At 42.1% G+C, this 20,859-nt stretch overlaps 1 protein-coding gene across 3 annotated transcripts in view; it reads right to left on the reverse strand.

Annotated features, from left to right (window-relative positions):
- The window catches only part of Ddr2 (discoidin domain receptor tyrosine kinase 2), a 127,892-nt gene that overhangs the window by 51,106 nt on the left and 55,927 nt on the right, over window positions 1–20,859 (reverse strand). For 2 of the 3 annotated variants that reach the window (XM_021159760.2, XM_021159767.2), the window contains exon 3: window positions 4,697–4,805. In XM_021159760.2, coding sequence (XP_021015419.2) covers window positions 4,697–4,805 — 109 coding nt within the window. Of the gene's footprint in view, window positions 1–4,696; window positions 4,806–9,203; window positions 9,280–20,859 lie in introns of those variants that run through there. The other variant, XM_029475009.1, reaches the window with a different exon arrangement.

A 20,859-nucleotide genomic window follows, 5' to 3' on the forward strand; every position in this document is an offset into this window, starting at 1 on the left:
CCTGCACCATGCCTGCCTGGATACTGCCATGCTCCAACCTTGATGATAATGGACTGAACCTCTGAACCTGTAAGCCAGCCCCAATTAAATGTTGCTTTTTATAAGACTTGCCTTGGTCCTGGTATCTGTTCACAGCAGTAAAACCCTAACTAAGACAGGACTCTAGTGCACTGTTGGGACTAAACGGTTGCTAGCACACTAGCCATACTGCAGAGCTGGAACAAGCGGCATCTCAGTATTTTTCATGGAGACTCCCAGGGTCTGCTCTACAGCCTCTCTAGCTACTTAGAACACCGCCATCTCTGCAAATGTCAGTAGCATCACTGAACTTACCAATTCCTTTGCCAAAGCTCAGATGGGTTAGAACCTGATGTCTTAAACTGTGGGTCACAATCTCATACTTGGGGGCGGGGGTGGGGGTTACAGAACACAGGAATTGCAAACATTTTTTGAAAGTTCAACGACAAAGATCAGTTCAGACTGGGATGTGTAGCAGCGGGGTGTTTCTGGCAGTGCTCACCCATGTTGCAGTGCACAGCATCACTGGGACCTTGATCTTTAGTTCAGGACACATGCACTTTGCACTGCACAGGCTGCCAGACTCCACAGTGCCAAAGATGGTGCCTGAAGCCATGAGACAATTATTAACAAGCATATTATGAACTGCAGTGTTTCTATTGTATTGCAAACTTTTCTGCTCTTATAGAAAAATATCTGTCTCATTGTAGATGGATGGCCTTAAAATTTTGAATTGCTGAGTTCCGCTTCCTTCCTTCCTTCTTACTTCTTTCCTTCCTTCCTTCCTTCCTTCCTTCCTTCCTTCCTTCCTTCCTTCCTTCCTTCCTTCCTCCCTCCCTCCTTCCCTCCCTCTTTCTCTCTCTCTCTCTCTGTCTTTCTTTCTTTCTTTCTTTCTTTCTTTCTTTCTTTCTTTCTTTCTTTCTTTCTTTCTTTCCTTCTCTCAAACAATCATTAAAGAGAAATTTGGCAGGCTGGAGAGATGGCCCAGAGGTTAAGAGCACTGGCTGCTTTTCCAACAGTCCTGAGTTCAATTCCCAGCAACAACATGGTGGTTCACAGCCATTTATAATGATGTCCTCTTCTCACTTGCAGGCATACATGCAGGCAGAACACTGTATACATAATCAATAAATAAATTTTAAAAAATATTTAAAACAAAACAAAAAGCAATAAATTTGGCTTATAACTAATTAGGATAGGATTTCTGCTACCTTCTAAAATGGTCTTAAACCAACTTCCTCTAACAGTTGATCATATAATATTTGTTTATAACCCAAGTCTCTCTGTTATACAGTTTGGCTAACCTGTGTGAACAATCCTAAAAGCCCAGAACTACTTGTCCCTGAGCAACATCTGCAACAATCAGTACTTTTAGTTGCCTCAGTCTTTTGGGAGACACCAGTAGGAACCCCTGAAGTGTCTCCTCTAAATCAGCTAGTATTTATTATGTATCTACTCTGCACTAAGCAGTGGCCAAACCATACAGCTCCATGAGCCCCAAGTTCCTAGACAGCCAATTAAAACCGAGCTGGAATGGAAAATTGTTGTCTGCTCTACATCCTCACCTCCAGCTTAACCTGGTAAATGGAAGGAGGTGGCAAAGAGAATGGTCAGCCCTTCAATTGGTAGCATATGCCTAGGAACATCGTTCAAAATTAAGATGTCCGTTTCTTTGTGCTGGCAGAAAGATCCAACGAAAATGCCTAATAGCAAGACAGGGAGTGAAATCGCCTTCTGGCAGCCCATTTCCTACTCAAGAACTACAGCTTGTATTCTAACACAAGAAACTGGTTCTATTCTAACACTAGAAACTGGTTCTCCTCGTTTAATTGCTTAAGTGGGCCTGGGTATACCAGTCTCCATGACAACTGTGTGCACCCTTCCCCCTCCTCTTTGGAGCTCAGAGCAGAAAGACCATCAGAGGAGACAAATCAAACTTTAGAGGGTAAGAGAAATACACAGCAGAAATACTAAAAGCTGTCAGAGTTAAGATCTGGGGTGCCTTCACTAAGCTTTCTATAATAATGAGAAAGGCATTGAATCCACTCAAACAACAATTATTTTATTTTATTTTATTTTATTTTATTTTATTTTATTTTATTTTATTGAGGAGTTTTGATCATGTTTCCTACTAAGGACATAAAGAATAGCCCATGGACACAGACTTGGTGGGAGGAAGCGCTCTCACAAATATACCATTATGCTAGTACAAAGACAAGATGGATGTACCCTTGATAATGTAATTACAGCTAGATGGAAAATTGAACTCTACATACTATTGTGGGAGGCTAAGTGGATAAAAAAAAAACACTTTGGAAAACTCTATGGCATTATGAAGAACACTAAATGATATGTTACAAGTTACCAAGGAATTCCACTTCTGTATATAAACCCCAGAAAAGTGAGTATATGTCCTTACCACAAACTCTATGCAAGAATATGGAAGATTTCTTCACAGTAGGCACAAACTATCCAAATTCCCATCTGTACTAGACTATGTAAACGAACTACACAAAGTAATATTATACAACAGCAAGGATAGCCAGCCTGTACTTGTAGCCATGGAATAAATGCCATTCAGAAAATGTTCGATTAAAGAAGCTAGGCACAGTGCCCATGTATCCTGTGTCTCCACTTATATAAAATACAAGCAGGGAAACCTCATCTTTCTTGCTAGAAAGCAACATAATGGCTGTCACCAGGGCGAGGTAGGAGAGAGCTCTCCATGATGCCTCTGTTTCTTATATATGAAGGGTAGTTCACTGCCAGGGCTGTCCAACCTTTGATATTACCACACAATGTTGTCATCTACAATGTTCACATTGAGAGGCAGCACAATCAAAAAGATGAAATTAAAAAACAAAAACAAACAAAAAAACCCTCACAGGCTGGAGAGATGGCTCAGTGGTTAAGAGCACTGGCTGTTTTCCCATAGGTCCTGAGTTCAATTCCCAGCAACCATCTGTAATAGGATCTGTAATAGATGCCCTCCTCTGGTGTGTCCAAGGAGAATGGGGAAAAAACCCTCATGTTTTATGTAAGTGTATAATTTGTGTTAGTCCACATTCATAGTTAGACTCTGCTTCAAGTTAGACAGGTCTGAATGGATATCTTGGGCTTGTAAAAATCCATCAAACTGAACACTAAGATATGTGTACTTTCATATATTTGTATTTGAGGAAGAATTTTTAAAATGTCTTAAAATCTTTACCTATCCTACTGGCATGTGCCATCAAAACTGGTAAGAGGTATGCACACCACTCTCAGTCCTCTATGGTACTCTCTGCACACTAGGCAAGTACTCTGTCAAATGAGCTATATCCCCAGCTATGTGTTGTTTTAGTAAAATCTACATGTGTGGGATATAAAATACATTCAGTGAGTGATTATTTCTGGGGTAAGATCTGAGGGCTATGATGGAGTTCCATTTAGTCAAGGAGTGCACTGGATCTCTTGGAGCCAGAATTAGAGGCAGTTCTGAGACAGCCAACATGATAGGAACTAAATGTAGGTTCCGGGAATCAAAGCCAGAGCCTCTGGTAGAGCAGCATGTGCTCTTAACAACTAGGCCATCTCTCCAGCCCACAGATTTATTTCTTCACTGAAAAACAAACAACCTCTACCTATCTCTTTATCATACACATTCTTTTTGTTCTTGTGGACTCTGAGCACATGTATGTGACTTACTTTAACCAATGAGGTCCCCCCGATCAGTGCTAGGAATTGAAATAGAGTCTCCTTAGTGGACAAGCACTACCAAGCTCCAGCCCACATCCCTCCAGACAAGGTCTTCAGTTACAGCCCTCATCCTGGCCTACGCAGTCTTAACAAACATAATTTGAGCAGTGGATTGAATTTGCATACCCTGCTTCTACTCAGGCTCTTGTGCAATTTCCACGAAAACATGGCCAGGCTAGTCTGCTAGAGGAATCCACAGCGCAACAGCCAAAGTGCCCTTCATCAGGGCCAAAGGAACCCTAGATGAGCCAATATTACCAGGAAGGTAAATGTGCCAAGACAGATAAACCATCAAACTATACGCTTATGAGCAAAACAAACATTCCCTTTTTTAAGTCACTGAGCTATTGACAATCGTTAAGCAACATGTTGTGTAACAGACAGTTGATACAATCACATACTTTAGGTTAAAGTTTAAAGATATATGAACTAAAACAATCTAAAAATATTGACTTAAAAGAGTCACCTCACATCTGCTTTGAACAGTCACATCCTGTAAGAACAAAAGCTTACCTGAGATCTTGGGAACCGGACATCCCACAGAATTAGCATCCCAAAAGTATAACAGGACACTCAATTAAAATCCAGACCCAAGACATCCAATGGATAAGTCAACCAAATGAAGCTGTCTGCTACATCTATAGTTTGCCATTTTCCCCAAAATACACAACATCAAACAGTCATTCCTTTTCCTAATCTTTTTTAATGGCATTTAAATGGCTCTGGTCTACATAAAATCTCTTGTATAATACCCAACACATTATATAAGGCGAGGGGGACTGATACAACTTCCTGTTTCTGACCATCGTGGCCACGGTTCACCACACAGGGAGAACTGACAGTGGAGTTCTCTTGGCAGAGCTCTTTCTAAGATAACCACTGGCAGAGGTGTGTGCAGGCACCTGGTCCTCAGCATCCAGCTGAGTAGTGGCTGTGTTACCTGGATTAACCTGAGCTTTTGCAGAACCCAGGATGAGCAAGAGCAGGAGCAGCACCAGGGGCATTCTGGGAATCAGGATCATTTCAGAAGACGGAGTTGGATCTGGAGTCTGTAGCCCACCGATAAAGCAAGGAAAGAGAGAAGGAAGAGAAGTGAGTAATGCAGATTTCACCAGCACACGGGAACACGATCTTCACAGACAATCTGAGACTCTTGTAAAGTTTATTTCCACATTTAAAGCTTCAAATCCCACCCAGGAATCATTAAGTGCAAGAATTTTCCAATTCTCTTGGATTAAACACTCACTCCTGGAATTTAAAATCAGCAGAACTACACACAGGTAGCAATGTATTACCAACGCAAATACTAAACAGTAGTAATGAAGTAAAATTTATATTTATGATGGCAGCTAATATTTTCATATTATCAACATTAATTCCAACATTAACCCAAGAAAAACATTCAGTAACTTTAATCTTTTTAAATCTCTATAAATCAACACTTATCTTGACCCATTAGTTTTGAAGTGACATTTGGGTCTTTGGTTTTGGCTTTCTTCCTTCCTTTCTCTTTCTTTCTTTCTTTCTTTCTTTCTTTCTTTCTTTCTTTCTTTCTTTCTTTGTCTCTTTCTTTTTTTAAGGTTTCCTCCAAGTGATCATGTGACAACAGATTAGATACAGTATGGACATATCAATATATACCCAGATTTAGCTTAATAGAGGTATATGGAGTTACATTGTAACTATCTATCTATAGTGTAGTTATTTGTATGTATACAAGTGAATATACTACATATGCACTGTTCTTTCACTCAGTTAGCTGAAAGGCCCTAGAGACAACAGCATCTTGTCAGTGAGCATCCATTGACAATGCAAACCAAGTGCCCAGATCTTGGCTTCTAATCCCATCTTCCAATAAAAGAATCAGAGTTCTTTAGAAAAACTGGTTGAGTCTAGCACTGGATCAGGAAATACACAAGATAAGCCTAGAATATATGTTGTGTGCACACACATGCAATCGCGCGGGTGTGTATACACACACACATACACACACACACAGGGAGACACGATGAAATACATCAAAAGCACATAGGAGTCAACTGAAAGTTCTCCCAGTAATGAAAGCTGGAACAATTTGATCAACAAAACAAATAGAGGAGTATTAGATTATAACTCAGAGTATGACATAAATATCCACAAATCCATGTTGATGTAAATGAATGACTGAATAAACAAATGAGGGAGAATAGCTCATTTTCCATGAAAAAGAATTCCAAATAATTTACATAGCTAATCTGATTTTAAACAAGTGGCCCCGTGTTACAGCACACAGAAGCAAACAGGCACATGGGTCTGGGGTTCACATGACTCCAGAGTCTGCCTGGGGTCACCGATATTGTCATCATCCCTTTAGTCTGCTATTCTATTCTATTCTATCCTATCCTATCCTATCCTATCCTATCCTATCCTATCCTATCCTATTCTATTCTATTCTATTCTATTCTACTCTATTGCCCCTACTCTCCAGCTCAGTTCTATTGAAGCTTCTCATTTATTTCTTCTATTGGCTTTTGCCTATGGACCTCTGGCAAGCTCTTTCCTCCTTACCTGCCCAAGTCTTTATTCAATAGTTATTTCTGCAGCTAAGTGTTCTGATTCAATTGCTCAATGCACTGAAAACATGACTTTTCATATAGTAAGGATCATGCTTTCAACTATGTATAGTCACCGTGACTATTTAGTGTCCTTTCTGTAAGCTCCATGTTTATTCTCAATGCTACTGTGTTCAAAACGCTCAACAGAGAGGCTTGATAAATACCATCATAGACCCAAATACTCGGTGACTATATCTAGGTAATCTGAAATGTTTTGCCCTAAAAGGAACTTTCCTCAAGGATTCCAATGAGCAGACAAAACCCTCTGAATCAATGGTCTCAAGGATTCAATATTTACCCATGTGGCACACGACAGAGCCCAGAGCAATCATGGAAACGCGATGAGCAGTTGAGAGAACCCCCCTCTGTGCACTTTTGTGACTAACAACATGAACTCCTATTAACAAACACTTCATCCAAGTCTTAAAATAAAATAAAATTCAAAATGAAAATGTGCTGGTCAGAGTATTGCCTTGTATTCAATTACTCAGCAATTGTTTAGGAAATGCCATTCACGTGGTATATATACATCTTAAATGTCAGAGAAGGGCTGGGTCAGTGGCTCAGGCAGTAATGTACTCTACAGAAGCACGAGGACCTGAGTTTGATCTCTGAGAATCCATGTCACTAAAATATACTGGCACAGCTACAAATTCCAGTACTGGGGAGACAAAGACAAGAAAAGGATCCTTTAATCTCACTGTCCAGGGAATCTAGCTAAATCAGTGGGCTCAGTAAGAGACCCTGACTCAAAAACAAAAATAACCCCCCCAAAAAAATAAATAAATAAATAAAAGCATGCAAAGATAAAGAGACAGCAACTGACAGACCAAATGCTCTAAATCATTTCTTCCCCTTTCAATCTCGTAATAAACAAGATGTTAGGGCATGTGAGGAGGATCTGTAAACAATAAAGAAAACAAGATTGAAGACTGCAGAAGTGGATAAGCTGTTCCAGGAAAGCTGTACAGTAAAAAATCCTCTAAGCATGCCAGTGGTTCAGAGGCAGATAAGCAGAACAGTGGAGAGGCTGGGCAGCCAGAAGCCATTCACGAATAAACAAGCATTTGATAAATAAGCATTAAAATAAAACATCAGTGACAGTGCCAGTGGTTCAATGGCCTTTTCAAAAGCCAAGGCGTATCCACACCTCACACAAAAATATAGAGCCCAAAATGTAAAGACAGAACAATGAAAGGACCTCAAGAAAACACAAGAATTTGCTATAAACTAAAGAAAGGCTTGCATGAAAAAGACATTAAAAGCAAACTCCATAGAAGGAAAATAGTGATAACATTTCCCCACAAAAATTCAAAACATCCAAGGAACAAGAAAGATATTATAAACTTAACAGATAAGCAAGGAACAAAGTTAAATATTTGAAACTGTGAAGCGAAACAATTTCTATTGTAAAAAGCCACTAGAAATATGGGCCAAGTAAATAAAGAACATCTAACAAAGGGGACAGTATATTGCATCTGAAAGCATTCTAGCTCAGAAAAATCCAAAACCAAACAAACACCAGAGTAGTCGCTGAATTGGTCTCACAAGCTATCCAAGCTTGATGACGTGAGACCTGACAATGGTGTGAAATACATGCTCCACAGCTAAAAATGCACCATGCTGCCCACATGTTACATATCCTAGAGAGCGGGTTGCAGGTACATACAGCGTATGTGTATATACAAGTGCTCTGCAGTATATTTTCTAAGTAACAAAAACTTGGAAAGATGTTTAACAACAGGAGGATGCAAGTACTATGTTGTTCCTACTATAAAAATACTTTCTGATGGCAAAAAAGAATGAATTCCAATAGCTGGAGAGATGGGTCAGCATATAATAGTATTGGCTGTTCTTACAGAAGACTCAGTTTGCCTCCTAGCCCCCACATATCAACCCACAACCAACTATTGCTCCAGTTCCAGGGGGATTGAGCGCTCTCTTCTGGTCTCTGTGGGCACTACACAAATGTGGTACATGCAGACAAACCATTCATACACATAAAATAAATAACTCATTAAAATAAAAACAGTGAGTTACAGCTATGTGCGGTCACATAGCTTGCCACTTGCGACATGTTTTTAGGTGAACAAGAAGGCTGCAAAGTATTTATGGAGCATTCTATATGTTTTCATGGGCACACACATTTATATATTCACAGATGATCTGGTAACAATGACTCCCTCAGAACAGAAGATGCTAGAAAGAGTGCAGATTTTGGCAACAGGACTCGTGAATGACTGTAATTATGGAGACTGCCTTATTCATAGTAATTCTATTTTTTTGTGCCTGTGTGTATGTGCTGTATGTACGTGCATGCTTGTGTACCTGTGCATAGAGAACAGAGGTTGGTATTGGCTGTCTTCCTGGGTCATTCTTCACCTTATTACCTTCAGCAGACTCTCTAGTTGAACAGCTGATGCAGCTAGTCTGGCTAGCTAGCTCGCTCCAGGAAATCCCTGTACACACTGAGACTTCAGCAGGCTACCACACCTACCTGCCTACCTGGCTTTTATGTGAGTTCTGGAGACCCAAATTCCAATCTTTACACTTCTATGACAAGTCCATTATACACTGAGCCATCTTCCTAGTTCATTGTTTGATTTTTAAAAGGGGAATGTGTTTTTGGTTAATGCCACTTATAATAACTTTTCTGAAAAAAAAAAAAGAAAACATTATTCTTGGCATAAGGCTGTCAGAATCTCAAGATGCTTTCCAGGCAATCCTGCGTGTTCCAGAATGGGAGGTGCTGGGGCAACATGGCCTGCATCTCCAAAAGACACTTGGACTACTCAGAGACAGTATTGATTAAAACATCTCACAAGTGGGAGCACAAAAATGGTTGAGAATCACCTTGTGTCTTTCTAGTGTTGAATACTGAGGATCTTTCAAATGTATGATATCACGGTCATCACAATCATGTAGAGGGGGAATTGTCATCTTCTTTCTACAGATCTAGAAAACACAGTTGCTTCATTAACAGCCTGGACAGTCTCACCTGTACCAGCTACTTTTTCCCAACCACTACTCTGAATATAGTTCTCTTCTTAACCCGTCTGTCTGTCTGTCTGTCTGTCTGTCTATCAAGTCAGACTATGAGTCATCTAAGATTAGGGATCTTGTTTTCCCTGCTTCAAAATAAGGTTGATTTTTAATTCCCTGGAACATGAAGTTAGGAGGAAAGACAGTTAACATCGATTTTAGTGACCCTAATGTCAAGGCTGGTACTTCTCTGCCCACAGCTCAACACTTCCTAAGGAACATCAATGGGCATGTGGCTCAAAGAGAATAGGTAAAAGAATAGGTAAAGAATCCCTTCTCCCCCCTTCTTCAACTCAAAATCCCCTCCCCTTCCCCGTGTTCAATGGACACTCCTAGTTGAACATAGAAGAAGCCACAGCTCAGGACTTCCTATAAACTCTACGAGATCTTATAGAAGATTATTGACTTTCTACCTCAGGTAGGTCCACACCAGGATTTAGACATACTAGGAAGTTAGGAAGAAGAATGGAAAGGCCAGCCAGGAATGTGGCATCCACACCCAAAAATGAGCAACTCTTCAGCAGGGAACAGAAACAAGAGTATGGGAAGTTCAACTGCTTACTAATTACCTCTGAACGCCGAGGAGCTTACAAAAGCCTCTCTCAGCTGCAGTAAAGTCCCTTCATAGAGAAAGGTCAAGCCTGTATTACAGAAGGTTCTCACATGATGCCTCACTCTTGGTCAGTCCTAAGGCTCTTGAACGCAAGGGCTATGCACCCCTATAACGGTACCTGTCTCTTACAACTGTCTTAGTTAAGTCAGAGTACCTCCCTGGGAACAAGCTTCACAGTAGTGAGTAGGTGAGAAAGAGCCTTGAGAGACAGAGATGACATTAATATTGAGCTTCTAAGTGAGCAGAAAGCTAATGTCACTACCTCATCTAATGCGTATGCTTCATAATCTCAGAGCAAGGTTGAACTCTCTGTGTCAGTGGGAAACCACACTCTTTGGCAGACCAATCCACAAACCCCACTGGAAAATCTATTCTTCACTATAGAATTAAATACATGTGATAGATAATAGATGAAATGGAAGAGTGGATAGATAGACAGATGAGTACATGGTGGATAGAGAGACAGGCGAGTAGGCAGACAGGAAGATAATAGGTAGATATATTATAAATGTTGATTGACAGATGATAGATATATACATACATAGAAAAATAACCAATGATAGATAAATGGTAGATAGATGATAGATCAGATCAATGTTGATTGATGATAGGAAAATAATAAATAGTAAATGATGGGTGGGTAGAAAAATAAATTGATAAATGGTTGATAGATTATAAATGAAAGGTAGATGAGAAAGGATAGATGATAGATAAGTGGATGAAAATGACAGAAGATAGATAATAAATTAAGATAGATGGCATGTAGAAGACAAGTAGAGAAATAAACTGATTTAGATGGTACAGATATGCATACAGTTATAATCAGAAATTTCTTTATAAACTATGTATAAATGTACATATATGTATACATATGCATACATATATATAATAAGTCACATTAATTTTTTAAAGTAACCCCTTGTTTTCAGTCTGTCATAATGAAAAAGTAGGAAGTCCAGGCAACTGTTGGGGTCTTCTGGCCTAGTGAGTGAGAAGTTTTAACAGCTCTGTTCTTCCCAAGCCCCTTAGAGAGAGCTAAACCCAGAGATGGTAGGGTCCTTTGTATCTTCATATATGAACATTAGTATAACTCATCTTTTTCTCTGAAGTAGAACTGGAGGTATATCCATCCCTCCTTAAGAAATGCCTGATCTTACTTAATGTAAAAACCATTAAATTCTTATCCCTGTCACAGGCTAGTTCTTTAAAAAAAAAAAAACTTTGCTAATTAGTTTTGAATAACAAATCCCACATAGTGCATTTAAGATGGCATTTGTTGTCTTAAAAGTGTTCTGTCTACTTATCAAAGTTGTAAATCATTGACTGAGTAGCCAGCCTTGCTAAAGGATCCAGGACCTGGCACCCTTAAACAGAAATCCTCTCAGTGCATTCGAAATAATACTCAGTGCACTAAAATCCAGTGTATAACCAACTTCTCAGGTATACAGCATGTCTGACTTAGCAGGCTGCCCTTTTCCCAGACTGTCCATCGTCCCAGACCCAATAGCTGAGGACAACCTGAGATGATGCTGGATTTGATGAAGAATCAGTGTCTATAGATTTCCTCTGAGGGCCTCGGTGAAGCCTATGTCAAGGACCACAGAGGAAGGGCCGCCGTCCGGGCCAGTCAGCTCTGTCCAGGGTGTGGATGAAAAGCCAGGGAATGACTAGAAATGAAATCGAAGGACGTGTGACAAGCTGACGCTGACACATGTGTACAGATATAACTGTGTGGCACTCGTGTGTACATGTGCAGATGATTACACTTTGGTGAGGAGAAATCTCATTCACATATTTGATTCAGAGGACATTGGAGGTCACTCAAGACTTGTTTTTTCTCTCTGCTGAGTCATTTTGAATTTAACAAATAAGAAGAGTAATCTTTGGAGTATTTCATATTCAGCAGAAAAATATGCAGAAATGACTTTGGTTTGGGTAAGAGGTCCCTAGACACACACACAAACACCAGAACCTCCCAAACATCTTCATGCTTATCTTGATTCCTGAGGATATGTCAAAGTCTTCTTCACTCCTAACTTCTCCCTGGGTCTCCTGGCCTTTTCCTCTCTATATGATGTCCTCAACCCAGAGCCAAAATCCTTGAGAGGCCCAACATATGCTTAAGGACTTGAGATGTGACCCAGGTGACCTGGGGTTACCAGCTCTGCTTGCACAGAACAGCAAAAGCTCCTTCTGCCTTCATCAGAGGAGGAATTTGTTTCCCTTCACCTCTGTCTTTCCATCTGTAAAATGGAGACAACTAGAATTTGTAAAGTAGCTGAAGGAAAGAGTGATCCAGTTGCCTTGCCTTACCTCATTCCACTTCGCAGAACAAGAGATGGTAAATAGTGAATTCACTGTTGTGGAAGACGCACCCTCTTCCTGGGCAGAGAGTGGGCACCAACCATACACCATATAATATCACTCACTTATTTTCATTTGTATATTATACCCCATTGGGATGTTAAACCTAGATGCTGTCAGAGGATTTCCAGGAGGAAGAGGAAGATGGCATAAATGCTAAATAGAAGTAGAGCTCTTTCCAAACACACAACAGTGGTCAGCATGACACACAATGCAATATCCTTTGGCTTGCCAATACCTTAGACATGACCTTGCTGAGTTTCAACAGGCCCTGGAACTTCATTCAGAGCACACCCACACACATTCTCTCTCTCTCTCTCTCTCTCTCTCTCTCTCTCTCTCTCTCTCTCTCTCTCCTGACTTCCAAACAGGATTCCACATGTGAATCTCCCACCTGCCCAGCCTTTCTTGTTTACCCAGTGCACCCTTATCCCAGCTCCTCTGCCACTCATGAGTGGAGGGCTGTCTCTCCAAGGCCTGGGCCACAGGGGGGTCAGTACATGGGATGGTGGCATGAGGGCTTGGAAGGTCACAGAGGAATGTGCTAGTCTTCTGAAACCACAGAACCGCAACAGCAAAAGATTTAAGAGACCTGAGACCTTGTCTTTCCCTATGTTACATGACCTTTCTCTGGGGCACCAGAGGCAGGGTCAGACTCTAGTTATCTAGTCCAGCAGTCCTTCTCTGTTACTCTGCCTCTCCTAGTCCAGCTCTCTGATCTTCCTTCCTAAAATGCAGAGCCATCCACAAAATCTTTAGGTTCTGTCGATCTGACTGTATGTCTGTCTGACTGTCTGTGTGTTTTTAAACCAGCAGAATACTTACTAGGGAAACCTTTATGGTAGTTTTAAAGTGTCTCCACAGATAGTTGTTATAGTCTAGTGCCTCACTGTATATAACTGAACTGAGTCAATATAAACTTAACAGAGCCACATCTAACAAAATGAACGGGTGAAAAAATGATGTTTGTGGAACAATATCTGGTCTCTTCCCTGGGATTGCTGCCTTAGAACCCCAGGCACCATGCTGTGACAAAGTCCAGGCCACAAAAAGAAGCCCTAGGTAGGTGTTCCCACTGACCATCCAAGCTGAGGTCCCACGGGACAACAGATTCCACTTTGGAGAGAGGAGACCATCCAGCGGAGCCCCACCACAGCAACTTCTGGAAACTTCAAGGTAGGCCTTGAGCAAAGACAGGTGAGCCAAGTCACCAAAGCGAAGCCATGAGAAAAAACGCTTGCTGTGGCTTTGTCTCACTGAGCTTTGAGGTGACAGAGTGTAAAGCAAGAGTAACCGCACTGAGCCACACGGGTAAAGCTTACCTGTCACAAACTGAAGGGCCCATTTTCTTAATATTGCCTGGGTTTTGGTTCACCAGTTTGTTTGTGGCCTTGCAAGGTAGCATGAGGACTTAGGTCATAGGGTGAAGGAGTCAAACGGGAAAGTGACAAGCAAAGACTCTTGAGGTAGGTGACAAACTGCCTTTTATCTTGAGGCCTCAGAAGTGGCATCTGATCCAGGTCTCATTACTATTTTTGACCTCTGGGTGGCACACTTGATGTTCCCTCTACCCCTCAGGCTGCTCTCTCTCTCTCTCTCTCTTTCTTTCTTTCTTTTTAAAATTAGATATTTTCTTATTTATATTTCAAATGTTATCCCTTTTCCTAGTTTCCTCTCTGAAAATTCCCTATTCCCTTCCCCCTCCCCCTGCTCCCCAACGCACCCACTTCTGCTTCCTGGCTCAAGCATTCCCCTATACTGGGAATTAGAACCTTCACAGGACCAAGCGCCTCTCCTCCCATTGATGACCGCAGACTTGGCCATCCTCTGCTACATATGCAGTTAGAGACACAAGTCCCACCATGTGTTTTCTTTGGTTGGTGGTTTAGTCCCAGGGAGCTCTGGGGTACTGGTTAGTTCGTATTATTGTTCCTCCTAGGGGACTGCAAACCCCTTCAGCTCCTTGGGTACTTTCTCTAGCTTCTTCATTAGGGACCCTGTGCTCCATCCAATGGATGACTGTGAGCATCCACTTCTGTATTTGCCAGGCACTGGCAGAGCCTCTCAGGAGACAGCTATATCAGGCTCCTGTCAGCAAAATCTTGTTGGCATCTTCAATAGTGTCTGGGTTTGGTGGTTGTTTATGGGATGGATCCCCAGGTGGGACAGTCTCTGGATGGTCATTCGTTAAGTCTCAGCTCCGAACTTTGTAACTCCATCCATGAGTATATTGTTCCCTCTTCTAAGAAGGATCAAAGTATCCACTTTGGTCTTCCTTCTTCTTGAGTTTCATGTGTTTTGCAAATTGTATCTTGGGTATTCTAAGTTTCTGGGCTAATATCCACATATCAGTGAGTGCATATCAAGTGACTTCTTTTGTGATTGGGTTACCTCACTCAGGATAATATCCTTCAGATACATCCATTTGCCTAAGAATTTCATAAATTCATTGTTTTTAATAGCTGAGTAGTACTCCATTGTGTAAATGTACCCCATTTTCTGTATCCATTCCTCTGTTGAGGGACATCTGGGCATTTAGGTGGGGGCTTGCTTACAGGTTCAAAGGTTTGATCCATGATCATCATGGCAGGGAGTATGGTGGCAAGCTTGGCACTGGAGCAGTAGCTGAGAGCTGCATCCAAATCTGCAGGCCAAGAGAGCAAGACTGGTTTGGGTATGGGTTTTTGAAACCCATCTTTCTTCTAACAAGGCCATGCCTCCTAATCCTTCTAATCCTTTCAAACAGTTCCACTCCCTGATGACTAAACACTCAAATATATGAGACTATGGGACATTTCTATTTAAAACACTACAAGCCACATTTATATATATATATGTGTGTGTGTGTGTGTGTGTGTGTGTGTGTGTGTGTATGTATGTATATATGTGTGTGTGTGTGTGTGTGTTTATACTGGGGGTCAAGGTACAACATCATCATCTTTAGTTTCCCAGTGCAGAATACCAAGTACAATGATAATCAGTGAATGTGTTGGGCAGATGACAAGATGGTATGGGGTTCTTTGACAATCTGAAATATCTGCTGGTCTGTTAATCTTGCCACCAAGAAAGAGAAGACAGAGAACACATGCTTCTTCCATGAGATGAGGTTCTTTCCTTCTTGTAGGTGGTCATAACATATCTCCTCCATTGCTGAACCCATTGACTAGGCAGATAACCCTACCTACGGTAATCTCCAGTTGTGTGCATATATGACCACGAGTCTTGTGAGTCCTCAACAAAACTTCAGTGGTCTCAAAGGCATGGATATCTTGCTCCTCTAAGTTTTTCTTCGAGTAATGATAAACATGAATTGTGCACTTGCTAAATACCAGGCAGTGTGCTAGGCTTGGTATAAATCTTTCTCATTTTGTTCACAGCCCCTAAAGGATCCTGAACCAGCGAGGACAGAAAGAAAAGCTACCAGCAAACCCACCCATGGGCCTGAGCACTAGCTTGGGCTCTACCATACCCCCCTCCCCAGAGACTGGGCAGCAGTGCAGTTCCCATAAAGGGCCCAGCTTCCTCTTCACTAAAGGAATTGGGCTAAATGAGAATAGATGGATTCCAAACTGTCTCTCAGTTCCAATGCTCTAAATTTTTAAAGTAATATTTTCATTTATTTTTAACATTCTTAAAAATGTATACAATATGACATTATTGCACCCAACCCCACCATTCCATTTCTCCTGTTCCCCCTTGTCCCACCCCACCCTCCTCAATGCCCTCTTCTTTCTTTATAGCCATTGAGACAAATTAGTGCTCCTACATGCATGTGGTTGGGGGTGGGTGCATCTATTGGAGTATATGTAACCTATCAGTATCTAAACCCTTCCAAAACAGACAGCCCTCTACAGCCATCAACTACAACCAGGGGTGGGTTTCACAAGTCCCTCCCCCATTCCTTTGAAATGCTGACAGGCTTGATCTAATGCAGGTTTTGTGCAAGGGACCCCAGCTGTTGTAAGTTCATGAGTGTGACAGCCATGTCCTATCAAGAGCATGCTTCATAGCACTCCCTCCATCCTCTACCTCTTAGATGCTTTCAGTTCCTTCTGTGGTGTTCCCTGAGCCTAGGGTGAGGAGCATCTTGATAGAGATGTCTCATTTAGAGATGGACACTCAACTGTCACTTATCACTTTGACCAGTTATGAGTATCTGCATTATCCACTGTCCATTGGGGCTAGGGACCGAGCTTCTCTAACCAAGGTTGCTGATATTCCCCATGCTGTCATGGTTCCAAACACATATAGGACCCACCACAGCTTATCAGAGCAGTCCCCAACTCAGGAGGAGTATGGTTCCTGTGTAGCCCAGGTGCATGCCATCTGACAGTAATAAGAACTTTGCCTGCTCTACACACTACAAAGCACCGGGACAGCCTGGTTTCATCAGTTATTCCTTGCCCAGTCCACAGAGGAAATCTCTGCCAGACCCAGGCCATAGTGGAGATGGTGAGAGGCACCCACTCATTCCGTTTCTGAAACCCATTGGCTCCTGTCTGGAATGAAAACCACCAATGGTAAAGGCTAAGAGTCTGTCTGCTGGGTGGCTTGCAAGGTCACTCTAGGTCAGGGAGGAGGCCGTGGCCAGAGTAAGATTTGAAATCTGAACTTACCAGGGAGGAGCTGGTGCCAAACCCAAGGCTTTGGGAACCACGGCCTCTCACCTCTGGGAGAGACAGCAAAAGTCCAGCCAAAGATCTCCACAGAAACAAAGCTATCTAAGGGCTTCCTCTGGGTCTTGGAGACATCTTCAAAGTAGAGCAAGCCTTAATGGGGGTGGGGGTGGGGGAAACAAGCGCAAAAAGGCTTGGAATTGGAGACTTGCTCTCTCTGAGCTGTTCCTCAGGGCCTGTCTTCAAGAAGCTGTGGTAGACCTAGAAGCAGAAGCTAGGACAAAGCCTTTTGGTTCACAATAGAGAGCACGCTGTTCAGAGGTCTCATAGACAGTGCTGAATGCTGATATATGACTCTGAAATTCATGGTGAAATACTGCCCCCACTATGCAATGGTATTGGAGCCTGTTACCCCATTTGTGACAGAGATCTTTTGGCATCTTTATAAAAGATAATAAGTACTCTTTCAATCCTCTTTTAAGAGACACCAAAACTAGGGGTGGTGATACACAGCTAGAATCCCAGCACTTGGGAGGCTAAGATAGGATGGTTGCTGGGAGATGGGGACCAGCCTGGGCTATACTGTAAGACCCCCATTTGAAAACCTTAATAGAGAAGATCAGAAGGAAACCTCATAGAGCTCTTCTCACTATGCTGTACTATGTGGGGACAGTGAAAAGGAGCCATCTGTAATGACGCCATTTAATGTTTCCAAGCTAATGAGACCCTCTCTGTTGTGCTGCGTCCCCTCTGTGTTCCTCTGCAAGCACATTGGTAAACTGCCGCTATCTTTCCGCTTCCTTTTCTGTGCCTCAGCTCCATGAGTCCTAAATGATTCATGGGGTGTTGAATGCTTTTGAAACACAAATCCACGCTGCTCAGGGCTTCTCTGGTTTCTTCTTACCGCCCCACACTGAGTGATCAGCTACAGAGGAGAAAACGTTGGTCTAGCTGCAAGGCATAAAGTTTCCTTCTCTGCCCTTAACACTAGCTATAAACTATTTAATGGCATGAGCTGTGTGTGCTTATTCTCCACTGTGCCCTAGAAGTGCTTCCTAAGGTCAGTTAACACAACATCATGTCTTCTCAATACTATTTCCTCTTATGCCTTGCCATGACCCTAAGTCTCAACAGTACACGGCTCAATCCCCACTTCTTCTAGAATTTTGGTTAGAGTGTGCATTTTGGTATGTTTGGCAAGAGAACTGTCACAACACCCATGCTTTTAGACAAGCACACCCTCTTGTGTAGAAGTTCACCTGTACATGATGGGTGCTTAGTTGAATCGTGTGACTTAAAACTTTGAAAGCTCAATGCTTTCCTAGAGTCCCAGCACTCTGCCTTCATGAGAAGAAAACTCCTCCTCCAGGCACGGATTTTCAGAGAAACTGCATGATGATCTTGACCCAACGTCCTGAAGGGATGTAGCATAAGAAATAGGGCCTAGACTAGAGTCCATAGTAGCCTGGTAGGCATGGTGCTCATAATGACCTGAGCCAAGTGATAAGATTCAGCAATGAGGAGAATGGCAAACTCAACATGGCAAATGATTCTGTTATACAGAATGATATGTAAAATGTCAAGTGAGAGGTGGGTTGGGCCTTAAAATGGGACTGAAGATCACATGGTTAGAACCTCATGACACTGGAAATGTGGCAAGGGATGTGCTCTAGGCAAATGTCATGGTCACTGCCCCTACAATGGCTACCTCCACTGCATGGCCTATGGCTGCAGAGTGAAGCTCTCACCTGAGTAGCTATGATTGTTTGCAAAGAGCGCATAGAGGCTTCTGCTAAGGTGAAGGCTTAGATGGGATGTCACTCTCATAATAGCTTCAAACAAACTGACAGGACACGTTAACCTTACCATGAGAGCACCTTACCTAAGCTAATTGGAGTGAAGGGTTCTCTCTGAGGCTTGCTTAAATGAAATGTGTGCAAACTGCATGCTCTCAGCATTTAGGTTTAAGAATTTTAAAGAGAAGTTTGACTTTCATGTTTTTATGTGTGGATTATGGAGCTAAGCCTGGGTCTCTCTCTCTCTCTCTCTCTCTCTCTCTCTCTCTCTCTCTCTCTCTCTCTCTCTCTCTCTCTCTCTCTCTCTCTCTCTCTCTCTCTCCCTCAGCATTAGTCTGAGTAATCTCAGGGCTTTGTTATAGGTACACATAACACCCTTGAACACTCACAATAGTTTTTCATGATGCTTCATTTTTAGATGGTATCACATGAAGTGACCCAGGCTGACCCTGAGCTCGACCCTTTGCCTTTGAACTTTTGGTCCATCAGCCTCTGCCTCTTATGTGGATAAGAAAACAGACCTGTGCCACCGGCCTGACTCAAACAGGCTTTCACTTTCACAGAACTGATGATGTTTATAGGAATAATTAGTGATCTTTTTTTTTTTTTAGGAAGGAAGTTGAAATGAACTTACAAGAAATTGAAAATACATTTTAACAAAATATAGAGAACAGCTTGATGGTATACAGCATCCAGATGGATAGTTTGCAGAGGCCAGATCACAGAACCACAGACACCCTCACACAATTCACCAACAGCAAAACCTCTACAGTCTTCAAAACCATCAATTAAGACAACTGCTGGAGCCAGGCCTTTGGGACAGAGTAAACTGTGTTTCTTACTTGAGTGGCACGGGGAAGTAGGAGCAGTATTTATCCAGGAGTAAGACAGAATCAAGTGAGCATGAGCACCGCCATCTTTGATGCCTGGCCAGCCTCAAGGGTGCACATAGCAGCAGCAGAGGACTAACAACCCTCAGGACTAGCAGAGCATCCACTTGGACAGTTTCTGTTCTTCTTGAATGCTTTATCCCACCAACCTCTGCCCTTTGATCACTCTGCCTTCCTACTCTTCTCCCTTATCATTTTCCTCCTTCGTTGATGCTAGCATCCTGCTTCATTAGCAGTGTTTTAAGAAGGACCAGTCTCGGGCGGATAAACAAGTGGACAAATTACAAACATCAGTGACTAACAAACCAGCGAGTTCTCTTTTCGGTCTCAAAGAGGATGTCCTTAATTGGTAGTTGTTGTCACTCTTATCAATAAAGGTAGGTTCTCGGGGTTAGAATGTACAAGTCCAGTACCATCTGAACCTACAACAACATGTCACACATTTTAACTTAGCAGTTGACATGCAGGCTTTAGAACATGATAGCTCATCTTCAATTTCACCTCTAGCCTTGACTGCCTGTATTATTGTAAGCAAACCTAAGTTTTCTTATCTAAAAGTGGAATGCCAATGGCAGTCCTGTCTGAAAGGACCAGCCTCAGGACTAAATGAGTTAGTCCTTAAAGCAGTTCTTGGCATCAATTCTTGTCGACTCTTATTACACCTGGAGCTGTTTAAATGACTGGAACCAATCTCATTTCACAGCAAATGCACTCTGATTCTTGCTCATACACGGTGGAGGCTCATACATATTAAACAATCTTGACATTACAACACACCTTGGCAGCAGAAACAAACACACCAAATGCAAACAGAAAGCCCATCCCCCTCTGCTCTAATAAGAAGCAGCCCACGTTAGCATGCAGAGCTGTCAGAGTAAATCTCTTACCGGGACTTATTTTCCCAAGTATGTTTAAGCCTACATTCATTAGAAACTTCCACTGTCAGCAGATGCTGTTGGGAGACTCTATAGAGTTTCACTTTTGCCTGCCAAGGGGTTCTTAGGACCTGGATCTTATGACTTCTCTAGAAGACCAGTTAAACCCAATATTTGGGCTGTTCTCTAAACTGCTGGGGGCAGGTCTTGGCTCTCTTTCAGATAGTCTGGAATTCCACCCTTTCCAAGACATGCATCTTCTAGCTGGTTAACCCCAACCCATGAAATCTCTGAAATTCGAAAACAGAGAAAG

Source organism: Mus caroli, chromosome 1 (assembly GCF_900094665.2).
Source record: "Mus caroli chromosome 1, CAROLI_EIJ_v1.1, whole genome shotgun sequence".
In the NCBI taxonomy this organism is placed as follows: Eukaryota; Metazoa; Chordata; class Mammalia; order Rodentia; family Muridae; genus Mus; species Mus caroli.